Source organism: Danio rerio, chromosome 7 (assembly GCF_049306965.1).
Source record: "Danio rerio strain Tuebingen ecotype United States chromosome 7, GRCz12tu, whole genome shotgun sequence".
Taxonomy (NCBI): domain Eukaryota; kingdom Metazoa; phylum Chordata; class Actinopteri; order Cypriniformes; family Danionidae; genus Danio; species Danio rerio.
The window spans coordinates 73,244,852-73,272,226 of NC_133182.1; the positions used below are offsets into that span (position 1 = coordinate 73,244,852).

The following is a 27,375-nucleotide window of genomic DNA, read 5'->3' on the forward strand; positions in this document are numbered from 1 at the left end:
AATCATCGGCCCACATTTAAAAATTGGTCCGGCCTTTCTGGCATTTGCCAGAATTGCCAGATGGCCAGTCCGCCCCTGTGTTGAAGTAAACTTACATCCTGCATCTTTAAACGTGACTACAAAACTAGTCGAGTGTCAATTTCTGTAAATCGAGATTTTGAAAAGTAAATAATCATTAAGGTATGGGTGTATGATGTATGTAAACGGGATAGTTCACCCTAAAAAATTAATTAATAAATTAGCCCCCTTTTTAAATTTTTTTTTTCTCTTTTTTTCAATAATTCCCAAATGATGTTTAACAGAGCAAGGAAATTTTCACAGTATGTCTGTATGTCAATTATTTTTTCTTCTGGAGAAAGTCTTATTTGTTTTGTTTTTTTCAGGTAGAATAATTTTTAATTAATATCACATCTAGCAAGAGATAAAAGCTGTCTGCACTTAAAAACAATACGTATAAAAAAAATAAAAATCCTTTAAGTAATCCTTTATTCAAGTGGTTAGTCTCAAGTTTTATAATTTTTTTTTTCTGTTAAACACAAAGCAAGATATTCTGATAAATCTTGTAAAATAAAAACAGCCATTTACATCCATAGACCAACAAGATGCTGTGGACGTCAAAGGCTGTTTTGTCCAGCATTCATCAGTTCCCTGCTGAAAAATCCAGCTTAAACAAGCCTTGGCTGGTTTTAGCTGGTCGACCAGCCTGGTTTTAAAGGGGTTTTGACCATTTCCAGTCTGGTTTCCAGCCTGTTCAGGCTGGAAAATGACCAGCCAAATCCAGCTAAAACCAGCTTGACCAGCCTGGTTTAAGCTTGATATAGCTGGTTTTGGCTGGACTCCCAGCTTGGCTAGGCTGGTCAAGCTGGTTTTAGCTGGTCATCTCCCAGCCTGACCAGCTATAAGACCTGGCTTTAAATGGCTGGAAACCAGCCTGGAAGTGGCCAAAACCCCTCCAAAACCAGGCTGGTCGACCAGCTAAAACCTTTTTACAGTCATTGGCCAAAATGACAGTTCTACAGCAGAGACAAATTTAAACAGGTTTAGAATGAGTGGAGAATGAGTAACTGATGACAGAATTGTCATTTTTGGATGAACCGTCTCTTTAAACCTCAACCCTAATGAAGCACACGAGAGCTTTGTGCTGAAGGTCATCGGGATTACTTTAATTACAGGCAGGTGTGCTAGAAACACGTGGCGCTACAGAAGCTCAGTTTGTCTCTCCTGCTGAAGAGTTTTCACTGGGTGTCATATAATCCTAAATAAACAACGTTGACCAACACAGAACTACTATGTGGTATGGCTGCGCTGATTTTTAAAAATGTTTAGTGGCTTATAATTTCTCAAGCTGTTTCTAAACACGCACTATGGCCACCAGTGATTTCCGCATTTGACCACAAGATGGCGTCCACAGCGGAAACCTGTCTGTGTACGTTTCTAAATTTATTATAAACTGTTAAATTAACTTTTGTGTACTTGACAGATAGCAAAATACTTTGTTGCATTACTAATAAACCCCTTTTTATCCAGGCCTGGCAGGACTATACTTGCATGACCAGGGTAAGGCTGCATTTAGGGCAATATGTTCATTGTTAATATATTCATTCATACATTCATTTTTCTTTGGCATAGTCCTTTTATTAATCAGGGTGAACCACAGCAGAATGAACCACCAACTTATCCAGCATATGTTTTACACGGTGGATGCCCTTCCAGCTGCAACCCAGTACTAGGAAACATCCAAACAAACTCATTCACACACATACACTACAGCCAATTTAGTTTATTCTATTCACCTACAGCACATGTATTTGGACTGTGGGGGAAACCCACACCAACACGGGGAGAACATACAAACTCCACACAGAAATGCCAACTGGCCCAGCCGGAACTCGAACCAGTGACCTTCTTGCTGTGAGGTGACAGTGCTAATCGCCGAGCCGTGTCACGCCTATTTAATATTTAGTTGAACAAAATTTTAGGCATTATTTTATTTGATGCTGTTCTGACATGGTTTTTCAGCATTCTATTACAGACGAATCTAACTTATTAACAATAATAAATAAGTTTGGGGTTGATAAAGATAATGGAATAATATTAGGGGAATATTTTCATTTATAATTGAAAAAAGAATACAATTAAATTTTTTTAGAAGACATTAAACAATCTTGGGGAAAAAATACACACACACACACACACACATATATATATATATATATATATATATATATATATATATATATATATATATATATATATATATATATATATATATATATATATAGTTGAAGTCAGAATTATTCGCCCCCCTGTTGTTATTTTTTTTTACCCAATTTCTGTATAACGGAGAGATTTCTTTAACACATTTCTAAACATAATAGTTTAAAAAACTCATTTCTAATAACTGATTTATTTTATCTTTGCCATGATGACAGTAAATAATATTTGACTAGATATTTTTCAAGACACTTCTATGCAGCTTAAAGTGACATTTAAAGGCTTCACTAGGTTAATTAGGTTAACTAGGCAAGTAAGAGGAATTAGGCATTAATTTGTTCTGTAGACTATTAGAAAAAAATATACAGCTTAAAAGGGCTAATAATTTTAACCCTAAAATGTTTTTTAAAAAATTAAAAACTTTTTATTCTAGCCTAAAAAAAAAAGAACAAATAAAACTTTCTCTGAAAGAAAAAATATTATCAGACATACAGTGAAATTTCCTTGCTCTATTAAACATCATTTGGAAAATATTTTAAAAAGAAATAAAATTCAAAGGGGGGTTAATAATTCTGACTTTAGCTACATATATACATACATTCATACATACATACATACATACATACATACATGCATATATACACACACACATTCTTAAATCTTTACCGTGTTACCTGGAAATTACATTTTTGGGGACTTTCAAACAGCATTATGTGTATTTTTTCTTGTTTTAATATAATATTATTTATTTTTAATACACTTTCTGCATTTATTCGCAATCTGCTGCAGAATAACACGAGGAACATCTTGTAATGACTCTCAGTGCAGCTGTTCATCATTTTGACTGTGCGTTTTGAAAACAGTGCCACCTGCAGGGCTAATCTGAGAACAGCAGCGACTGAGTTTCCTCACTTCTCCACAATCCCAGCCTCATAAACATCCGTTTTACTGCTAGACTTTGATCAAAAGCCATCGTAGGTGTCATAACGAGTTACTTTCCTCATTAATTGGTGTTTTTTCCCCTTTCTGTTTAACTCCAGCTGATGGTATTTTCCAGAGTTGAGTAAAATATAGCAGGAGCGCTGAAAGAGGAGATGAGCTGGGTTTCAGCATTAGTGTGAGCTCATCACACACACACACACACACATTCCGGAATTCAATTATTCACCACAGCCAGAGCACATTTAATCAGACGTCCATCAGGCAGAGGTGAGGTAATACACTCTGATTATGATTATGATTGATGACCCGGTGCGATAAAATGCCCTTCAGGTCTGAGTGTTTGTGTTATTCATTCTGAATCATGACATGAAATTTGTCATCTTAACTATCTGATTCAGAATCATCTTAACAGATCGATTAATGGTAGTTCAAGTAAACTCACCACTTTTTGTTGTTGATATTTTGCAGATTTCAGTTTAGAGAAATATATAGAGTGCTTAGCATAATTGAGTACACCCTCTTTCACAAATTAATTATTTTATAGATTTCTTACTAAATATAGACAATTTTTGGTGCAATTAAACAAATCTGTTTTATTAAATGGTCTGAAACGATCAGCGTACATCTTTAGTTATAGAAAGATAATACATTTATATTCAAATTAGTTTTTGCAAAAAAAATAAAAAATAAATAAATAATAATAATAATAATAATAATAATAATGATAATAATATATATATATATATATATATATATATATATATATATATATATATATATATATATATATGGGCAATTCCATGCAAATGTCAACCTTGCCATAAAAAATAATTTAGTTTTCTCCAAAATAGAGAAACCGTTTCTACATTTTTTGTGTTAGCAAGTTTTTTACAGTACTTTAAAAATACTCGTAAATGTATCTGTCAGTATTTCAAACTATTATATTTAATTTGCCAAAATCACACAAGTGGCAATTTCACAGCTGTCACATCCATAACGGAAATGTGTCACATCCATAACGACACTTTTTCTTCATAAATGCAAAAATGTCAAATAAAATAAAATCAATCATTTTAATTCTATAGTGAGCCGACTCATACCTGTTTGATGAGAATTGTGTCTTTTAAGTTGTGCAGTTTAACTGTCAGAATTTCTAAATAATCTGTTGTCGACTGTATATTTGCAAACTTTTTTGTCACATCCATAACGCATGTTTATTTTCCTAATTTAAAATATAAAACATGTTTACATATTGATATTTTTCTGCTCCCAGAACTCTGTGTTGAGCTGTTTTGGAAAATATAAACAAAAGTTTCGATATAATGTCAACATATACTTTCTGTGTGAAATTATGTTTTGAGTTTTTACTGCAAATGTCACATCCATAACGCTGGAATCGCTCATATATATATATATATATATATATATATATATATATATATATATATATATATATATATATATATATATATATATATATATATATTTTTTTTTCTTCTTGTTAGATTAGTTCCAGTTTTGGCTTTGGTACTGACAAATCTAACGTACACTCACCAGCCACCTTATTAGGTACACCTTACTAGCACCGAGTTGGACCCCCGTTTCCCCTCTGAACTGCCTTAATCTATCGTGGCATAGATTCAGCAAGGTACTGGAAATATTCCTCAAAGATTTTGGTCCGTATTGACATGATAGCATCACACAGTTGCTGCATATTTGTTGGTTGCACATCCATGATGTGAATCTCCAGTTTCACCACATCCCAAAGGTGCTGTATTGGATTGAGCTCTGGTGACTGTGGAGGCCATTTGAGTACAGGGAACTTATTGACATGTTCAAGAAACCAGTCTGAGATGATTCCCGCTTTATGACATGGCGCGTTATCCCGCTGGAAGTAGCCATCAGAAGATGGAGACACTGTGGTCATAAATGGATGGACATGTTCAGCAATGACACTCAGGTAGGCTGTGGCATTGACACGATAATAAGTTTGTACTAATAGGCCCAAAGTGTGCCAAGAAAATGGTGCCCCCCAAGGCAATGGTGCGTTGATACAAGGCAGGATGGATTCATGCTTTCATGGTGTTGATGCCAAACTCTGACCCAACCATCTATATGTCGCAGCAGAAATCGAGACTCATCTGACCAGGCAAATTTTTCCAATCTTCTATGGTCCAATTTTGGTGAGCCTGTGTGAATTGTAGCCTCAGTTTCCTGTTCTTTGCTGACAGGAGTGGCACCCGGTGTGGTCTTCTGCTGCTGTAGCCCATCCTTCTCAAAGTTGGAATTGTTGTGCATTTAGAGATGCTCTTCTGCATACCTCGGTTGTAACAAGTGGTTATTTAAGTCACTGTTGCCTTTCTATTACCTGGAACCAGTCAGACTTTTCTCTGACCTCTGGCATCAACAAGGCATTTGCGCCCACAGAACTACCACTCACTGGATATTTTCTCTTTTTCAGATCATTCTCTGTAACCCCTAGAGATGGTTGAGCATTGATTACATGCAACACAGATGTGAAGCAGTTCCTAAAACTATGGTTATAACGCAGAGAACTGTGAAACGTGTTGCACGAGCTTGCATTTCCGGCCTGACGCATTCCTGTGTGTATGAATGGAAGTGAATAGGGTGAAAGTGCAGTGTGACCACAGCTTCACTCTGCTCTCGCAATTCTTGCCCCCACCCACACTTGCCACCGCTACCAAGTTGACCAATCACTGGTCTTATGCTCCACATTGTCATGAAGTGTAGTTACATTTTTTATATTTAGCTTTATGATGTCTATATAGTATGCCGTAGATCCCTTTTAAAGCTGCATTAAAGTTTGGAAGTTCAAACTTGTGGGTACACTGAATTCCACTGTATGGAGAAAATGACTGAAATGTTTTTTTTTTTTCTAAAAACATACATTCGTTGTGACTTAAGAAAGATCTATATACAAGAAACAAACTCCATGAAGTTAACCCTACCCGAAACCTAAAAAAAAACAAAAAACAAGATACTCCTACCCGCTGTAGAATTGATCAATCCAGGATGACAAGTTTTTATTTTCTTGGAGAAAATTTTCCTACATGCTGTTTGTATTCAATTCATCTTCATTTCTATAGCGTGTTTATAATGTAGATTGTGTCAAAGCAGCTTAACATAGAAGATTATAGTAAATTGAAACTGTGTCAGTCTAGTTTTCAGAGTTGAGGTTCAGTTCAGTGTGGTTTAAATTCACTGCAAGTCCAAACACTTAAGAGCAAATTCATTGATGTTCAGCTTCACAAGTCTCAATTCAAGCAAGCCAGTGGCGACAGTGGTGAGGAACAAACTTCACCAATTGACAAAGTGAAGAAACCTAGAGAGACGGCTCAGTTGGGCACGGCCATTTCTCCTCTGGCCAACCTTCTTGTGCAGAGCTGCAGTCTAGGCTCCGGAGGCTGTAGAACACTAGACGTCCATCATGGAGAAGCTGAAGGTGTGAGTAGGTTACTGGTGAGTGTTCAGACTGGCCTACGGGATTGAAAGCACATTAAAAATGTTATTAGAAATTGTCAGCTTTAATTTTGTGAGAATTTAATATAATTCAGTTCATTCTTTTGAAGCGTTTTCTTATCATTCCTAATCCAAATACAGTTTAAGAGCCATGGTGGCTCAGTGGTTAGCACTGTCACCCCACAGCAAAAAGGTTGCTGGTTCTACTCCCAGCTGGGTCAGTTGGCATTTCCATGTGGAGTTTGCACCTTCTCCCCGTGTTGTTGTGGGTTTCCTCCGGATGCTCCGGTTTCCCCCACAATCCAAAGACATGCGCTATACAGTAGGTGAATTGGGTAAACAAAATAATATGAGTGCTTGTGTGAATGTGAGTGTACTCGGTGTTTCCCAGTACTGGGATGTGGCTGGAAGGGCATCCACTGCTAAAACATACGCTGGAATATCTGCTGTGGTCCCCGCTGATAAATAAGGGACTAAACCGAATGAATTTAAATATGTAGTACACATTTTGTCATCATCAAAATAGCCATAGTAGCTGGCATAGCATCAAACAAACAAACGAAAGAAATTAACATTTTGGATGATACGGCGGTAAATGTATCTTTAGATTTTTGTTCCGGAATTGAAATAGTCTAAGGCCCAATCCCAATTCTGCCCCTTATACCTTCCCCTTACAGAATTGTAATCCCCTTAAATATCTCAGTTCAAAGGGGATTTTAGCCCCTACCCCTTTGGACACCACAGCCCTACCCCTTGTTTTGCTCATTTACATGAAGCGGTTTGGGGTGTCCCAATTCTGTTTAGCTTAAAGGCGTAGGGCTAAGAGGAAGGGCTATATACCCCTTTAAATGAAGATTTTTCAGGACCACACTCAGAAACCAAGGGGTAAAAAGATTTCCCAGAATGCACCAGCCACAACGACAGCATAGCTGCACCCGGAAGTCAGGAGATCCACTAATTAGTAATTTTTTTGGTCATTATTATGAATTTTTACAACAAACAAGTTTTAATATATTCATAACCGCTACTAATCGTGTTTTACTGTCATACTTAAAAAAAAAAAAAAAGCTACAATAAAAGCAGCTAAATTTCACTACCTATAATCCCTTATAATTATTCCTTTATAGTTGCCCCACAACATACTTTCACATCTGACACTCGATTACCTTTTCAGAAATGGCTGGAAATAAGCTTTTTACAGTGTCTGCTATAATGTTAATGGTGTTTTTATTGTGTTTACATGATGAATTTGGCCACTGTGTAAATGCGCAGTTACGATCTTATTGCCACATTAGATCATTATGATAACATAATATATGCCTTCAGCAGTGTTGCCAACTATTTCCAATAAAAAGTAGCTAAAGCCTGCCCGAAAAGTGGCTAATATGCATTAATTTGCATATCAGTGACGTCATCCCATAGTATATGACAAGTGTAAGCCCATCATGTCTCTACTCTCTGAGGCACTGTGTATTAATTATATTAAAACATTACATCCATATGCACAATTATTAAAACATTACATCCAGATGCACAATAAATAAGTTCTTATTAAGGATTACTTTGTGTGATGACGTCATTGCGTAACATGTAGTATACAAAATAATTGTTTTCTCAAATTGACTGGCCACCTCAAATATGTCCATTTAAATTTGTATGAAAAATATAGTTGACCGTTTGTAAAAGATTTTTTTTTCTTATCACTTTTATTAATAAGACTTTTTAATTTTTAAATAAAACTCTGACAATGAACAGTTCCATTATTTTACACAAGCACATCTTGTGTATTTACTCTTTTTAACTTGTGAAATTAACACGTTTGTAAAAGTTACAACAATTATAGTACCATTGGAAATTATGAATTTATACCTATTTTACCAACAATTATACATGTTAACAAATATCCGTAAATTAACAGTTATGAAAAACAATCTGAGCTTGCAATTTACCTTGAATGTGATATGTGTGTGCTAAGTGAAGCCTGCAGCCGCTGCTCTTTTGAGTCACTTTTTAAAAATTGCAAAAAGTAGCCAACTGAATGTTAAAAATTGCTAACTTTGTTGGTGCTTTTTGAAAAAAAAAGTTGCTAAATCTAGCAACAAACTTGCTAATTTGGCAACTCTGGCCTTCAGTGATTTGCTGAAGATAAATGCCAAATTATAACACAACTGGAATAACTACAGCAGTCGCGGTCATATATAGTAAGAGATCGCCATGACGTATGATCAGAATCAGAATCTTTATTGTCATTGTACAAGATACAACGAAATTTAGATTTGCCCTTACCTTCAGTGCAGTCCTATTTATCTAAAACAACAACAATAATTAAAAAGAGATAAAAAGATCAAATCAAATGAAGAGTTACAATACAGTTTTAAAAGTGTGTATGATGTGCATATAAAGTGGCAAGTGCATTTCCAAGCAGCTTTTCAAATTTAAAAGTTAATAAAATGTGAGCCAGGAAGGCATACAATTTAATGTCCAAGTGTATAAAGTGGCAAGTGCATATCCTAGCAACAAGTTAAAAAGATTAAAATAATTTTGGCCAGAAACACCCTCAATTTAATGTCCATTCATTATTGCAACAGCCCTTGGACATGTACTATTTTTTAGTCTGTTTGTTTTGGCTTTTATGGTTCTATATCGTCTCCCCGAAGGTAACATTTGAAATAGGTAGTATGCTGGATGAGACGAGTCCTTCAGGATGCTGCATGCTGTGCTGTAGCAGCGGGCCTTAAACAACTCCTCTAAGGAGGGAAGAGTGCAGCCGATGATGTTGTGCGCTGTATTGACAACCCTTTGGAGGGCAGCTTTTTCCTGGGCAGTGCAACTGGCATACCACGTGACGTATACAGGTGCTGTCCCATTTCTTAGGGGTAAGTTTTGAAGCCCTTTCCCTTCACACTCTGTTTCAAGGGCCGAGGGAAACGAGTACAGAAGTTGAATTGGGATTGGGCCTAAGTATTTCAATTTAAACACTTCTAAAAAATAAATATAGTGGTGTGCTGGTGCTTTTAGCAATATGAAATATTAGGGAGACTGCTTTTCCCCTGAACTTCTCCCTCTTGTAATAGCGTTGAGGAAAAGCCCCCTGACTCACTTTAATGAGGCAAATCTCTGATATTGGCTGACATTTTAAAATCCTCTTTGTGAATGGCAGTGCCAGCAGTCATCTTTACAAGAGATTTCTGCTGAAGGTCTTTGTGATGATAGAGGGAATTATAATGGCCTTGGTGTCAGTGTGAATAGGAGCCAGTGGCTTAAGAGGAAAACCTCACCTCACAGATGAGCTCTGGGATGCTTTGGGTCCTGAAGCCTGTTCGTTTTAGACCAGACATCCTCTGCTTCGCTTTAAGATTCAGGTTGACTTAAGAGGATGGATCGTGTCGTGTGTTCGTCAGTGTCAACAAAGAGAAAAGCAATAAAGAGTGATTCTCCATCTCAAACCTTCAGTGGGTATAGGTTAGGGCTGCACAATAAGTCGTTTCAGCATCGATTGCACAATCTGCTACCTCTAGTCTTGTTGCATATGCAGGTTTTAGGAACAACAAATAATAACTTGACTTCTAGTCGATCATTTGGGATCAGAAGTGGCTCATATGAAAGGCAAAGGCCTCTAGATTACACTTATTTTAGCTAAAGTATGATCATGCCTTGATTTCTAACTATTTAATTGTAACAGTGAGGTCTAACTTTGCTTAGACAAAAGTCTTGTCTTTTAACAGAAATAACGTACAGTATAGAATATAAAGTCATGCTGCAGTGAATAAAGAATGTGTCGACAAAACTTGGTCGGTAAAAAATTGTGCACAACCAACAGCAACCATCCAACAGTATCTGAGGTCTTCGTTAAAATTAGTACAAGCGTGAGAGCGAAAGATTGAAGCAGTGTGCTGATGCTGTGACACATTACCTGATATATTCAAAAGACAGAAGAGTCGTTTAACAACCATAAGACCACGTTTAACAACCATAGTGAGACACAATCCAGCGGTACATCCTTGATGAACTGTCCAACGTGCACTGCTCTCTGAAGCTCAGACGAGCACATGACAGTGTGTGTGGTCGCGTGATGTACGTTTTCAGTGGACGGAGGGCTGTTCAGAAATGCTAGGTAAAACACGATGTGGATCATTTCATTCTAAAATGCCATTTTAACACTAAGACATATTAGAGTAAACGGGGCCTAAGTGCGTATTCTTTGCAAGCAGGTTTGGGATGGGAGTGGGTCAGAGGATCGGTGATGCCCTTTCAGCATTGTGTTGTCTATTGGCCATCGGCGATGGACAATGGCATCGTCTTTCGGCCCAACCTTAATCTGCATTTACTTTTTTTTTTTATTCCAATTTACAAATCTAAAGCCTCTTTCACACATACACACCTTTTCGGAAAATTACCGGCAATTTTCCGGAAAGGTTGTATGTGTGAACAGGCCCTTTTTGAAAATGCCGGTAAATTCATTCTGGCTATTTTCCGGAAAGAGAAGTTTTAACATTACCGGTAATTTGCCGGAATGCTGCGCTGTGCAAAAGAAAGATTGCCGGAAAGAGCGTGTGCACGTCTAGAACATGCTGATGTGAGACGTCTGCTTTAGCCAATCAAAACAGTCAGACGCTTTCACGTCCGCGCGATTTATGAGAATAAAAGCCTTTGAATATTTTTCCAGACACATTTAGCTGCTAGAAATTAGTCAGATCACGTTTATATGTTCATCTTAATGCCAACCGTGTAATTAATTATCGATAAGATGCTTATGATAAGCCGTTGTTTGTTTACCTTCAAGCTTTGCGTGTGCCCATGCAAAACAGCCCATTAGCGCCAGCACACACACATATCATGTACATCTCGACATGCGAAAGTGTTTCTCTGTATGTTTTCATCGGAGTTGTTCACAATACTGATTCATCCACAGAGTTTGAGATGTAGTCAAATGTTTACAAATACAAGCGCAGCCGTTTCAAGAGTTCACACTTAGCTGATGATTGGTAATAAGCTAGTTTGGCATGCTGTCCCGGGAGAGAGCCCCGAGCTCATGAGAGCCTCGAGCCCGGGGCTCCCTCCCGTTGCAGGGCGAGAGGGGAGTTTGAGCTCGGGTAGATCTCGAGAACTCCCCTCCCTCCTGCTGCGTGAGGGTTGCTAAGGTGATGCGTTGCTGACAGAATTGAATTGAATTTGGTGCTAATTTGGATTAGTCAATTTACTTAAGTGTCATGTTTTTGGGAGTGTGGGAGGAAACCGGAGGACCCGGGGAAAACCCACGCAAGCACAGGAGAACATGAACTCCACACGAAAATGTTGACCGTTTGGGTAAATGCCCGTACCGGAGGCATTTTGCTGTGAGGCTGCAGTGCTAGCCACTGGGCCGCCGTGCTGCCCTGTAGACAAAGGAGGAGGCGAAGGGGTGGAAGGGGGGATTCTTCAAGATGAAGATGACTAAAGGTAAGGTGTTTGGTTATTTAGGAGTAGTCTGATTGGTGGTTCGTACATTAGCTTGACTCGGGGCCAGCCGTGTCAATCATAAGCATGTGATCCTCTCGAAATTAGTTTATGAATAAACTTCACTTAGAGCTGATTTCTGGTTAATGATGTCAGAATTTACCGTTATTTTGGAATGGATGTGTTAATGCTCTTTTCCAGAAAAATTCTGTAACGTCCTTGCCTGTGTGAACAACACTTTTTTAAATTTACCGGTAAAGTCATTCCAGAAATTTTCCATATATTTACCGTTATCACTGTGTGAAAAGGGCTTAAGAAAACTTTGATCATTTACATTTAGAGTACATTTAGGGTCTCTCTCCTGTTGATGTATATATGAAAGAGAACTTGTTACACATACTGTTAGCTATATGGAATGCATAAAACTTTGAAGCTCAACATCTCAAAATCATTTAGAATGCAGATAGAACCTTATAACTCCAAGGTGACGAAATGTCTTGATACCTCAGACTGTTGATGGTTTTGATGATTTTTCCTTTACCAAATTTGACTGATTACTGTGAATCTTGGGTCCATACAGGTTCCAATAGGTCTTCTGCAGTATTTGAGGATGCAGTTCAACAGATGATTCATCGGAAAAATCGACCTTCTGCCACTTTTCCAAATGATCAACTAGAAGTCTGGTTATTATGTGTTGCTTTTACAACTGGGGTCAACGACAAGACTTTTGTCAGGTAATGTGTATATATAGTTATAGATATGTATATGTAAATATGTATATGTAGAAGCAGTGATGGAATAGACTGATTTCACATGGCCGCCATTTTTAAAAGCGAAGTCGAGGCTGCGGTGAGAAGAAACCTGGAAGTATCGTTGGGAGTTGCATAGGAACGTTGTGTACTTGACTGAATATCTTATCAGCGAAGATAAAGTGACACAAATGTATTAGTCTACCGCCTTTAGAGTGACCCGAAGGTCCGTTCTGAATGAATGGTGTAAATAAAAAGGGATATCAGAGCCTATTTTCAGCTAAGTTCAGGGAAATGGCACTAGTGAACTAACGTTTTCTTTTCCAAACACACGTTTCAGATGCCATTTATCAAACTCGAGTTAATAAACTGATTCTTTCACTATATTAGACTTGTCACGAAACTGAATTAGAAGAAAAAAACGCCAATTCCCGCTAACATTTAAGACATTGCCATTGTGTCTGCTTGACGACTCGACTGATCTTCACGGCTGCAGTCTCAGTGTATCTGTGTTTGCACTGGGTGAAGAGCGGTAAACTGAGTGCAAACACAGATACACAGAGATTGGAGTGCGAAGCAGCCGTGAAAATCAGTCGAGTCATCCCTGATCAGCGGTGCTTCAATGTTAGCGGAAATGGCCATTTTTAAAACTTCAGTATTGGGACAACACTATACAGACAACACGAGGGTGTGCTACAGAGGACTGCAGTGTTTTATTGCTCACCGGTTTACATAGGCTGAAGCAGGAAAGCGTCCCCACAGTGTTTAACTGGTGCCATGAACTGAAGCCTAGGAAGACACTTGAGCATATTACTCTTACAGAGATTGTGATGTTGTTTGATGCCTAATATGCTTTTATTTGTTTAAATTAAACTTACTGTATAATATTAAAGTGATGTTTACACCATATCTGCATTTTAAAATCTCAGCAACAGCAGGAGGTTTGTAGTCCACAGCATGTTGCTGCAATGTTTACATTGCTGGTCCTATACTTCCCACCACAGCCTCGCTTTGGTACTTTAAAATGGCGGCCGCGTGAAATAAGCCTATAAGTGATTGTTATATCTGTATGTTCATCTCTTATTTAAAAAAAGGCAAGCATGTAACATGACTGCAGTAATCACAGATAATTCACCTATAATGCTGTTTGAAGAGTCACATTATTGTTGTTATTTTGGAAGAAACCCACCCCTAGATGAGTGTGAAAATGAGCCGTGCCAGGATCAACAGTGCTAGTCCAATGCATATGACCCACATATTATTTACGCCATTGTTCACCGTCCTTCCTCATTATTTACGACATAATCACAACCTTGTTTTGCATGTGATTACCATTGTGTGTAGCTCCAGGGCACCATTGTGTTCGTTGCGCCTGTTTGGCTAGATCTGGCCTTAAAACCCGGCGCTCAGGGAAACGCACAGGATTAATAACAATTATCGGCATCCTTTGCTTTCTACCGGCAGCTTTAGTGTTGCTTATTGACTTTTGTCTATTGATTTCACCACTTGTCACTTGGGGTTCAACTTCCATTGACTCGAAACACTTGAAACAAGTCCTCTCGTTCACTTGACACACTTCACACACACTCGGCGTAGGTGAGCAAAACACACTCCATGCATGAAGATCTGACATTGAGATCTGAAACAGAAAAAGCACGTGCTTGACGTGTAAGGAAAATAGATGTTTTGCTGATGTTTTCATCATTCACTTAGATGGTTTCAAATAAAGCAGCCGAATACACACACGTATCACTTTTATTGACTGATTTTCCAGAGCTGGAAATACACAATCATAGTGAATAAGGCATTATTGAATCATTTAAAAGCGCTATTAATGTTGCCGGCTGACTGATATGACACATCAATGAAATCTTTTCATTGCCTTCCACCGTAAAATCCATTAAAATGTTATATATTAGGCTTAGAAGACGTCATTCATAGAAGATATCATTCATAGAAGACGTTATTGTATGATTGATAAATGTACAAATGTTCAGTTATGTACTGTTTACCTTTTCTAAACCACAAGCTTTGACACTGAAACTTTGGCTGCCTTCGAAATTTACAACCCCATTCATCTCTCTAGACTACAAATGTAGCTATAATGAAAATTCACAGTAGATTGTTCATTAAATATGAAGGATTGTATGTCAACAAGACACAAATAAATCAGCAGCTGATGTCAGTTTATGAATGAGCACGAGGAACATCAGCACTTAGTTACTTAGTGCAGAGGCATTCTGAAATCAAATCAACACAGATGAGGTGTGGGGAAAATAAGAAGTGAACACGTCACTATTTTTTTTTCAGAATACACATTTCTAAAGGTGCTGTTGACTTGAAATTTTCCCTGTAGGTTGGTAACAACTAAAGAAATCCATATATGCAAAGACATCAAAACTAGTTAATTTACAAATGATGTAAAATGAAATGATGCAGGGGAAAAGTATTGAACACATGAAGAAAGGGAGTTGTAGAAAAACATGGAAAGCCCAGACAGCAGCTGAAATCTCTCAGTAGTTCTTCAGCAACCCTCTGCCCTTCACCTTTGTAAATGAATATTAGCTGCATAAGATGAACTCAGAGTAGACATTTCAGCAAGACGATAATCCAAAACACAGTCAAGGAGACTTTCAAATGCTTTCAGAGAAAGAAAATCAAGCTGTAGAATGGCCCAGCTAATCACCTGACTTGAATCCAATAGAAAATACAAAATAAAACTCAGGTTTAAGACCCACAGAACAGTTTTTTTTACACCGTTTGTTACCACGACTGGGGTGGAGTGACAGGAGACAACAGGAGGTAAGATCCAATATGCAGGTTTATTCAATGTCAGGCAAGCAATGGTCAAATCAGGTGCAAACGGGTATATGAAGGCAGTCCAGAATCATCGTCAATATAACAGGCAATAGGTCGAAATGCAGGCGGCTAAACAAGATAACAAAGGTACAAGGCTAGGATCGAGACACGGAGAAACAAGACAGGGAACCGCGTTGCAATGTTACACTAGGAAAACAAGACTCGGCAAACTGGAAGCGTGAATGAGTGGCTTATGAATGGAATGAAATCAGTCTGTGAACAAGGCTCAGCTGGTGATGCAATCAGGATAGATGAATGAACAGACGTGTGTGTTTGGGAGCAGTGCATGTATGAATGTGTAGTCCTGGGAAAAGCGGAAATGTAGTTTAGAGAGTTCATGTAAAAACCAGCGATCCTCTGGGAAGCGATCGCTGGTTGTGTGACACTGTTGAAGTCTTTGAAAGAATCACACCTGAGCAATGCATGTGACTTCATTCTCCATATGAGAGGCGTCTTTAAGCTGCCATCACCAAAAAGCCTTTTATTTAAACTTTTAAATACGATTCGGTAGTTCACTTTTTCTCCTTGAGTCATTCCATTGTAATTACGTAACTAAATTTTCAGATTTTTTTTGTTGTGTTTTGTTTTATGTGTGTATTGTTTGTTTGGGTTTTACCAAAATAGGATTTAATTCCATGTCAACAGCTCCTTTGCGAATGATATTCCCAGCAAAAAACATGGCATGTTCAATACCTATTTTCCCCGCAGTAATCATTTCCCAGGCAAGCTCCTGAATACTTCAAATCGCTAAATTCAACACAACTCATCTGGCGGCCACGTCATATTAAGTGGCCTTAATAAACTGTAGTTTTACATTAATCATTTAGTACAATACACCTATATAGATATTATTTAAAAAAATTCCTGCATGTAATTAACTTCTATATTTACCCAATTGACCCATTTACGTACAAAATAAATACATTCCTTACACCTTAGCCCACCCTTAAACCTACTTGTAGCATTAACACTACCCCCCCTAGCACCATAATTGTTGTATAATACAAAATGAACACAATAACTAAATATTTGAAGCAAGTACCAAGTAATTACGGTCATTCATTATAAAGTGGGACCCTTATGTGCAATGAATGTGGATTACACCATTCTGATGACCATAATGTTGGGGATTTATTAAATGTTTTTAATGCACACTGTCAATGCAATGATTTGATTGGCTATTTGAGTCATAAGGTCAATTATCAGCAATGTAATAACTCAATGAGGTGTGACACACTGGTTTGAGTCTCGGCTGCTCCCTGTGTTGGCGTGGGTTTCCTCCAGGTGCTCCAGTTTGCCCCACAGTCCAAAGACATGCGCCATGGGTGAATTGGATCAACTAAATTGGCCGTAGATTGTAAGTGTGTGTGAATGAGTGTTTCCCAGTACTAGGTTGCAGCTGAATGGGCATCCGCTGTGTAAAACATATGCTGGAATAGTTGCCGGTTCATTCCGCTGTGGTGATCTCTGAAATCGAAGGAAAATGTATGAATGAATGAATGAATAACTTAATGAGTATGTGATCATGAATAGGTCCCAGAGTCGGTTTGTTTGCAGAAAATGGTTCCCATCCAAGTCAATCCAAGCACACAGGAAGTGCTTCGTCTTCCTCTGCCTTCATCACTGTAAGAAGCAGACAACATACAGCGTTATTTACAGCCACCTCATAAACAAGCTCATTACTGATTCAATGGGCTCCTCCAATTAACTAAACGACGGTTACATCCAGACACGCTCGTCATAATTACACTAATGTACATCAGCAAATACATTCTCCCATGTAAACCAGCTTCCATATTCAAACACCATCTCTCTCTCTCTCGCTCTTGCTGGCTTTGGCTTCCTCCCATAATTCTTGAGTTTGACCGCTGATGCATTGAAGACGAAAGGTCAAAGGTGGCTGACAACATCTCTGCCATGTTCTCCAAATATAATGAGCGCTCTCCTTCTTCAACCGTTCATCAAGGTTTTTAGTCGAGCCGTGGAAAACAAATCCAGCTTATTAGTCTCCTTTTTAAAAACTGTGTGTCTCTGTGGCTGCATGTAAATTTCACCCTTTATTTAAAGAGAAAAATCACCGTATTCCCAGAACTCTTCGCTGTCTGCCGTGGACAGCTTAGCATATACAATGGGCTTGTCGGTGACTTCAGCGGCATGGCTAATGCGAGACCTTTTGCGCCGCTTAATTCCGGGAGGATAAACAGGCTCGCGCATGCAAAATTATTCAAACACACAGATAATTAGCCGGGGAAACAATCAGCAGTGTGAATAATAATCCTCAGCGGTAGACATTACAACTTTCTGAGCGCGAGAATAAGACGGATGTGAGTACCTTGGGCATGAGCTTATCAAATAAAGCTCGGTAAATGTACCCTGAATGAAATGAGTCAATCATTTTAATGTGCGAGAGAAGCCCCGAGGAGAACAAATAAGCAATCACTACATCACGCCGGGCGAGCAAATGAACCTGCTGCACAATTAGGCAGGGTCACATTCGGCGAGGGCTGCGAGCTCTCCATGTGCTAATGAGCTCCTGTGTATGTCAGGGGGAAGGGGGATGGAGAGAGACAGCTACAGACTGAATAAAATAAAGCCTACAACTACGGCACTTATGGTGGTGTAGGTAGCGCTTCATTAAGGACACTTTCACACCACAGCTTTGGGTGCAAACTCGAGTCCATTTGACGTCAGATTTGGGTTCATTTAGATCCGAGTTCCCTTCAAAGGGTTTTCGGTGGTGTAATTTATTTAAACTAAGTTTATGGTTCAAAGATGGTAGGAACACTGTCAGTCCTACGTTATGGAAGTGAACCATTAATGCTAGTGCTGTATTGTACATTTGAAGTCAGAGTGAACCAGAAGTTGCTAGAAAGAGACTATTACAGACTGAATTTAAAAAAAGCCTGAAACTACGGCACTTAGGGTGGCTTCATTTAGGACACTTTTCCACCACAGCTTTAAGTGAAAACCCAAGTCCATTTGACGACAGATTTCGATCTAAACAGCTGCCGACTTCTCTTCAAAGGGTTTTCTGGGGTGCAATTTATTTAACTCAGTTTATGGTTCAAAGATGGTTGGAACACAATCTGTCCCACATTATAGAATTGATCCATTAATACTATTGTGCTGTATTGTGCATTGGAAGTCAGAGTAAACCGGAAGTTGCTAGAGAGAGACTGAATCAAAAAAGCCTGAAACTATGGCACTTAGGGTGGCTTAATTTAGGACACTTGCACTACAGGTTTACGTGCAAACTCGAGTTTATTTGACGTCAGATTTGGATATAAACTGCAGCCGAGTTCTCTTTAAAGGGATTTCGAGGTGCAATTTATCTAAATTCAGTTTGGTTCAAAAATGATAGGAACACGATCTGTCCCATGTTATGGAAGCGAACCACTAATACTAGTGGTGTATTGTGCATTTGAAGTCAGTGTGAGCCAGAAATTACTAGAGAGAAATCGTTACAGACTGAATTAAAAAGCCTACAACTATGGCACTTATTGTGGTGTAGATATCACTTCATTAAGGACACTTTTACACCACAGCTTTGGATGCAAACTCAAGTCCCTTTGACATCAGATTTTGGTTCATTTGGATCTAAACAGCTGCCGAGTTCTCTTTCTGTGTCGAGTGATCGGTGCCTGTCTTGCTTGTAGTCGTGCATCTGCATGCTGTTTGTGTTGCTCTGCAATAACACTTCTCAAACGCTAGCTTGCAGTGAATTTTTATGTTCCTCTATGTCGGTTGTCGGGTGTTTTTTTTGTTTTGTTTGTTTTTGAATGCTACCTTAATGCACAAGTAGTTAAAACTTGCTCATTCTGAGGCAGCAACCAGCAGACATGAAAGAAATTTAATCATAAGGTAAACACAAAACAGAAGTTTCCATCTAAATCTCCTCCACGAGACTCGGCACTTGTAAACAATTGCTCCATCGCGCTCGTGGCTTTTAGCACCACCCACACTTGTCACAGCTACCAAGCCAACCAGTCGCAGAGCTTGCGCTACGCGTCGTTGCAATGTGTGGTTACAATTTTGAAGAAGTGTGCGTCAGTGCCAGTGAAGGCGATGATTATGCGACCGCATGAAGGCTGCGCCGGACCATACATGTGCGGTTGCTGCAGAAGAATAAATCAGCCTTTAGTCCCTGATTATCAGGGTTCACCACAGCAGAGTGAATCGCCAACTATGGCATAGGTTTTACGCAGTGGATACCCTTACAACCCTTTCCCAGTACTGGGAAACACTCATTCACTTTCGCATTCTCACACACACACTCATTCACTACGGCAAATTTCGTTTATCCAATTCACCTATGCCGCATGGCTCTGGAATGTAATGCTGCGTTCACATCAAACGCGGAAAAAGCATCAAGCGCAAGTGATTTACATGTTAAGTCAATGCAGTGAATAGACATCATACGGCGCAATATGTGCAAATGAGGCAGCGCGAACTGAACTTCTGTAGACATTCGCGCCGCGTTAACCAATCAGGAGCTTTTTCTTGTAGGGGCGTGATTATAATGTAGCACCTGTTGTTGCTGAATCCTCCTGCAGACACCGCACAACAGTTTATCGAACTGGGCTCAGCTCAGTCGGAAGCACAGCTGAAAGCTTTCATCATCCAGGTTAAGTTTCTGGAAGAGTTTATGAACTCACAGAGCTGGGGGGCCCTCAGAATGAATCTAGTGGACTCAGACACGGCTCCAATTGAATCAGCGGTGTTTTTCAGTCTTCCTAAAGCACATAAACACGGCTATTCTCAAAATAAAATCCATGTTAGCCATTTAGCAATGAAGATAGAGTCACCGGGCAGACAAGCCCTGCCCATCACGCAAGTCCGTGTGTAGTGTGAAGTGAATTTGACACACGAATGAAGTAAACTTAAAATGTTCATTTGTCTATTCACGCACAAATAGCATGATTTATCCGTGTGTGTGTCTAGTGTTAGCACAGCATAAAGGAAACCAGAGGAAACTTACACCAACATGGGGAGAACATGCAAACTCCACATAGAAATGCCAACTGACCCAGTCGGGACTCAAACCAGCGACCTTCTTGCTGTGAGGTGAAAGTGCTAACCACTAAGCCACCATGCCACATACACATTTGTTTTTTTCAAATAAAAAGTTAATCCTACTCAGTTATGAGTACCTACTGCAAATACGTTTTGTTATGCGCAATTTCAAAATTTATGCCCATCTTGGCTTTTCCAGTAGGCATTTTTGTTAATAAAATATTCCAAATGCGCATAAAGATAGCTGGGTGGAAACGGGCACCATAGGCACCTTTCAGGCAACTAAATGGCCAAAATAATAGATTTCCTACTATTAATTGAAATGGTGTTGTGTAAACGCTCTTTAGACTCCCCTATTGCAGCAATGACAATCCTTGAAGTGCTTCAATTTCTATTTTGCATGTCAATGTGGACGCGACGTGACTGAACGCTCATTAAATGCTGTCCGTTGTGACCAAATATTGCACAGTTGATGTCACCCAGTCTGCCTAGGCTCTTACCAAAGATCTCACGTTGTGCAATGTGACAAGCAACAATTATAAAAGACCCCAAAAAAGCAGCTTCCATGTGAAAACAGCCAAAAGTCAGCCTGCTATTAAGATAAAGATGACAGCGGATGAGCTGTGCCTGACAGACAGACAGTCAGTAATAAGGGCAGTTAGCGGCAGACAAACACTCAGGTACGTCGGCTTCGCCACGAGGCAACCCAACAGGCCCCATGGCGCAGGCTTTCAAAGCAAAGTCAAAGTTATTAAGTATTCAATCATATAAAAGGGAGAGGAAGGCGTGAAAGGTTGCGGACCAAAGCACTTTTGCTCCAGTGCATTAAGAGGCTATGCAGGCGCTCCAAGACTGCGTGAAAAGAAATAGATTGCCTCCCCAGAAGATGGCAGCTTCCCTGTACACCCCCCTTCTCCTTTTTTTTTTTCTTTAATAACTGCAATCTGCTGTGAAAATCTAATCCCAAGTACCATTTACGTTGCACCCAGATAACTTCTGCTTGGAAAAGCGTACAATATGAATATTTCATTCCCTGATATCCAAATAAACATGGCAGGCTTTCCATCAATCAGGGAACGCTGCAAGAAGTGAACTGGAAACTGGAAATTGCTAATGAATAGCAAGGTTTGGGTAGGGGGGGGGAGGTTGAACATGTCTTGTAAAAGCATCTCTGTTTTATTTCTCATGGAAAAAAAGAAATGTATGCATTAGTGAAAAAGCTCTGTGATAAACATCCCTCCCCGTGGTCGTGATCAAGGCCTGCCATTAAACATGACCCTCTTCCACAACACCGCCGGTCTCTTCTGATGGAGCGACTCGGGCTATTATAAGTTATTTATCACAACAAATCAAGCAGGGATACTGTTGTGTATTTACAGGCATCCAAAGAATCAAGCCCATCTTCGGTCTGTGCATACACAGCACATGTTGGCTGGCTTTGGGCTGTATGTCAGGTCTCTGCAGATTTGTAAGGCCACACCTGTCCTAAGAGCTCCAGTAATGACACTTAATGAAAGCTGGGAATCCATGCATGCAGAAGGAGCCCTGCGTCCGTCATAAATAAACCAAAAGCCCACAAGCCATTTCCTCGGCTATCTATTTATTTTCTATTTACTCTCTGCTGGAGTCCTGAAGGTACTCTAAGAACTCCTAGAAGAACATTAAGCGAGCTTCGCTTTGGTGTTTTAACTTTGCAAATGGACAAGTGTGTGCAATCTGGAAGCCCGGTCCCATCACTGAATAAAAAAATAAAAAAATAATCATAAAAAAAAAAATAATTATAAAGTCAGAATTGCGAGTTATAAATGAGTTTCCTGTTATGAATTCTGACTTAATAACTCGCAATTCTGATTTAATAACTTGGAATTTTGACTCAATAACTTATATTTGCGACTTTATAACTCAGAATTCTGACTTAACTCATAATTGTGACTTAAGAACTCGGAATTCTGACTTTATTACTCAGAGTTGCGACTTTATAACTTAGAATTCTGACTTTACAACTCGCAATTCCGAGTTTATAGCTAGCAATTCTGACTTTATAACTTGGAATTATGACTTAACTCATATTTGTGACTTTATAACTCAGAAGTCTGACTTTCAACTAGCAATTCCGAGTTTAAAACTAGCAATTCTGACTTAATATCTTGGAATTATGACTTAACTCATATTTGTGACTTTATAACTCGGATCTCTGAATTTAAACTTGCAATTCTGACTTTATAACTCAGAATTCTGTCTAAATAACTGATAATTGCGACTTTATAACTTGGAATTCTGACTTAATAACTTAGAATTCTGACTTAACTCATAATTGTAACTTTATAAGTCGGAATTCTGACTTAGCTCGCAATTCTGACTTTATAACTCGCAATTATAACTCAGAATTCTGACCTTATCACTCTGAACCTCTGACATTTTATAATATTTCTTTTACATAGATTTTTTTTAATAGATATATAATTCTGACTTAACTCGTAATTGTGACCTAATACCTTGAAATTCTGACTTTATAACTCACAATTCCGAGTTTAAAACAAGCAATTCTGACTTTATAACTTGAAATTCTGACTTAATACCTTGGAATTATGACTTAACTCATATTTGTGACTTTAAAACTCGGAACTCTGACTTTAAACTCGCAATTCTGAAAAAAAAAAAAAAAAAAAAAAAAATATATATATATATATATATATATATATATATATATATATATATATATTTTTTTTTTTTTATTCAGTGGCGGGAACAGGCTTCCATGTGGATATAAAAATAAAGTTCTCTAACCAGACTCCCTAGTTTTTTGCAATTCTGCGATTGCTGAATCCAACACAAAATCAACAAAAAATCATGCATTTTTGGGATCCTGCAAAATTATTAATTGAATGCTAAATAATTGCAAAAAATATTTAAAAAATCATAAAACACCCTACTTCAAAACCATATAATCAAAATATTTTTCTTTCAGTTTGCAGTAAATTGTTTTACATGTCTTATAGACGTTGCATATGCAGCGCACTTGATGTCTTTGAGTGTCTCCCAAAAAAGGACGTCTCACCTGCACCCTCACAATCATTACATTATATTATATTACATGGAGGGAGGGAGTGGTCGGGGGGATTGTTTTGCAGCCTGTGCAGTAAGCTACGGTGGCCGGAAGAACAACATTACAAAGTGTGAAACACTTTTTACAAAGCTGGAGACAAAATTTACATTTTGGAAAACATTATTACCTATCATAAGACACAATTACATAGGAAAAAGGATTTTACTTTGGACAAAACATATTAACATTTTAGAAAAAACATAATAAAATTAAGACGCAAAACACTTTTACCAGTCCTGAAACTAGTCCATAATGACAGATTCTTTATGGAAAGGGAATGTACCACACATGATCTTTACTTGAAAAATGTAGTGAGCTAAGCTATTAGCTACTTTACTTAAAATGTAGCTTAACTACTCTAAAAGCTACCCTCTGGGATATATAGCAAGGTAATCGAAAAGCTACTTGGCAAAAGTAGCTTAGCTACATAAGTGATTTTTACAATTTTCATTTTTAAATTGAAGGTCAATTATATATTGGTGATCAATAAAACTGTCATTGAAACATATGAAGCATAATAGTTCAGTTCACTTATTTACTGTAAATAATATGCTGTGCTAAACAGAAACACATTATAGTATGTGACAGCAAACACATAAAAAATCCAATAAAACCAGGTGTTACATATTTAAATACTATAGTAATTTATAGTACAGGCAAATATTAAGAAATAAACATTATTTAGTCTATATATTTACAACTCTTCATTAATAAATTACACTAGAAATTGCAGTATCATTACTAACTATCAGAAACTAATAGTAATTACCATAGTATACTTTAGCCTTCACTACAGTATACAACTATATGACTCCTATGCCTTAGTCATCTTTCTATAAGGCAATTTCTCGTGTTGGTTGATGACGTCACAGCAAGAGCAAGAGGTGGCAGTAATACACCGAAAAGTTTGTTGTCGACCGTAAAACAGGAAGAAGAAGAAATCATCATTCTCAATCCATCATAGGGATTTACTTTCATTGGCTAGACACTGGCCTTACAGCTCTGTGAATGTCGGTGCGGTCACTTATTGATCCGCAATCGGTAAATGCAGCTTGTGTGGACACTACTGCGCTACTTCACTTATAAAATAGTTTTGCTACTGAAAAGCTTTTTGATTTAGAAAGTAGCAACGCTACCGCCATGCTACAGAGAAATGTAGTTAAGCTAGTAGCGTCACTACTTGTAGCAAAGCTACTGCCCAACACTCGTTACATTAGAACAACAAGAATTAGTCCAAGACACTCGAAAAATTTGAAAAATTTAAAAAGCCTTTATTCACATGGCTAAATCTCTAAAAACCTACGATCTAGGTCTATGCTGAATTTATGATGATAGTAGACTTTGTTTGTTAAATTATTTGAGTGCCATTTGAGATGTTTAAATCATGTGACCGTAGTACTCAAAAGAGACTCTTGCCGCACCTGATCACTGTTACCCTGATGAAGGCAGACTCTTGCCGAAACACGTAAGCTGCGTCCCAAATCGCATACTTATGCACTATTTTACGCCATTTTGTAGTATAAATAGTGTAAGTAGTGTGTTCACATTGAAAACTCTCAAAATAATAAGTGCACTTTAATTACCTGGATGATGCACTCATTCAGCCGCTAAAATGAAGTGTGTAATGATGGACACTTCACGCACTAAACGACCGCAGGTTTGCTTACGTAGCGGAAGGGGCGGAGCGATCGGACGCACGTGTTGAATAACTTTATTTATTTTGGATAGTGAAAGCAAAATTCTCCTACGAGAGTGATTATAGCGCCTCCGGATGGTAAATGCGGCAATCCTCACGGCAGGTATTACTTGATAATTCAGTCGTTTATTTCACTGATTTGCAACAGTCAAACGTCATCAGGGAAACGGTTTGAATTTCCGCTTAGTAAAAAAACATTAGTGTGCCATTTGGGACAGCACTACATACATATACTATCCTGTTGAGTGTGTAAGTGCATAAGTACATAGTGCATGAGTGCATAGTGTATAGTGTGCCATTTGGGACGCAGCTGTAGGTTTTTAGAGATTTAGCCATGTGAATAAAGGCTTTTAAATTTTTCACATTTTTCGAGTGCCTTGGACTGATTCTTGTTGTTGTTTTGATGAATCCCTTACCCAAAGAGCACCGACCAAACATTTGAGTTACCCCAGAGCGCTTTTTGTTTGTTTTTTCTCGTTACATTAGATTTGAAATGACACTTCAAATATTGGCTACTGGTTTTCATTTAGTAAAAATGTCCAGCAAAGGTCTCCAGTGTACTTAACGAACTATAAAATGTGTGTTGGTAGCATTTCACACTATTGTCGCCATATGCTATGGGCTATATGCACACAGACTTTTAATTTTTAGCCAGGCAGCCCAAGGGCTTCTGGTGAACTCTATTTCCATAACAAAATTGTCACGTTTAAGATCTGATTTTAAAAATCAGCCATCTTCACTGCTGTTAGATATAGGATATGAGGTGGGTCTCAGACAAGAAGCACTGCATTAAATACCATTTCCCTCCACCATATCTTTAATCTATGACAGTTTTTTTTTCCTCTGTATTTTTTAATGGTATGTCTGCACTAGCCTGCTGCTACTGACGGCGCTAGTGGTTACAACGGTCTTTCATCTCGAAATTAAAAGTAGTTGGCATTTCTATGTGGAGTTTGCATGTTCTCCCCATGTTGGCGTGGGTTTCCTTCGGGTGCTCAGGTTTCCCCTACAGTAAATTGTCCGTAGTGTATGACTGTGAGAGTACGGGTGTTTCCCAGTACTGGGTTGCAGCTGGAAGGGCATCTGCTGCGTGAAACATATGCCGGAATAGTTGGAGGTTCGTTCCACTGTGCCAACCCCTGATAAATAAGAGACTAAGCCTGAAGGAAAACTAATGAATTTTCAAGTGAACAGTTACTTTAAAATGGCAAGCATCTATGTATTACTAGTCAGGACTCTTTCTGTTGTAACAATGGAAGATTATTCAGCGCCTCTTCGACTTTTCTTTGAATAAATCTCCTGAAGTGATCTGGCTCTGTGAAGCGAGGCCCTAAGCAGGTCTTTGACTCTCCTGCTCTTTCTCCATCATCAATAATGCAATGGCGTGGCATGTGGAGCAGGTTCTGGACCTTCAGAACAAACAGGCAGGAGAATGGATTGAACCCTGCAGGCTGGGCTCATCAGCGCACGGTCAACATGGCCTCGATGATTGGCTTCAGACCAGCCAAAAGTTCTCCAATCATGTCTCAAACTTTTTTCCTTTCCAATTTCACAAGTGTGAATCAGATCAGACCCTATTACAGAGCATAAGCCTGTACCTACAGAGCCCGGATCATTCCGCCGCGAGAGGACAGGCACTCCAGAATGAGATGGCTAATGGTGACATGGACCTTCAACTGTGGTTATAGGACACCTTTTCTCTGCATCTGATAGAAATACCGACCTAATCACAACAGAGACGCTCTCGCGGATGCTATGCATGAGTATGGGTTAACAGAGAATGGAGAAAGAGCGAGGAACAAAATAATGAAAGGGAGAGCTGTGATAGGAAACGGCCAGCACCGGGTCATCCAGGAATTATAAGAGGAGAAGATGAAAGA

At 38.6% G+C, this 27,375-nt stretch overlaps 1 protein-coding gene across 29 annotated transcripts in view; it reads right to left on the reverse strand.

The window, feature by feature from the left end:
* Positions 1–14,558: 14,558 nt before the first annotated feature.
* Positions 14,559–27,375, reverse strand: part of pmfbp1 (polyamine modulated factor 1 binding protein 1) — a 327,880-nt gene continuing 315,063 nt past the window's right edge. For 28 of the 29 annotated variants that reach the window (XR_012382835.1, XR_012382833.1, XR_012382832.1 and 25 more), the window contains one exon: positions 14,559–17,303. Coding sequence is in view for 25 of the 29 variants with exons in the window: in XM_073907540.1 (XP_073763641.1) it covers positions 17,257–17,303 (47 nt within the window). In the remaining 4 variants the exon portion in view is untranslated. The remainder of the gene's footprint in view (positions 17,304–27,375) is intronic. The other variant, XR_012382836.1, reaches the window with a different exon arrangement.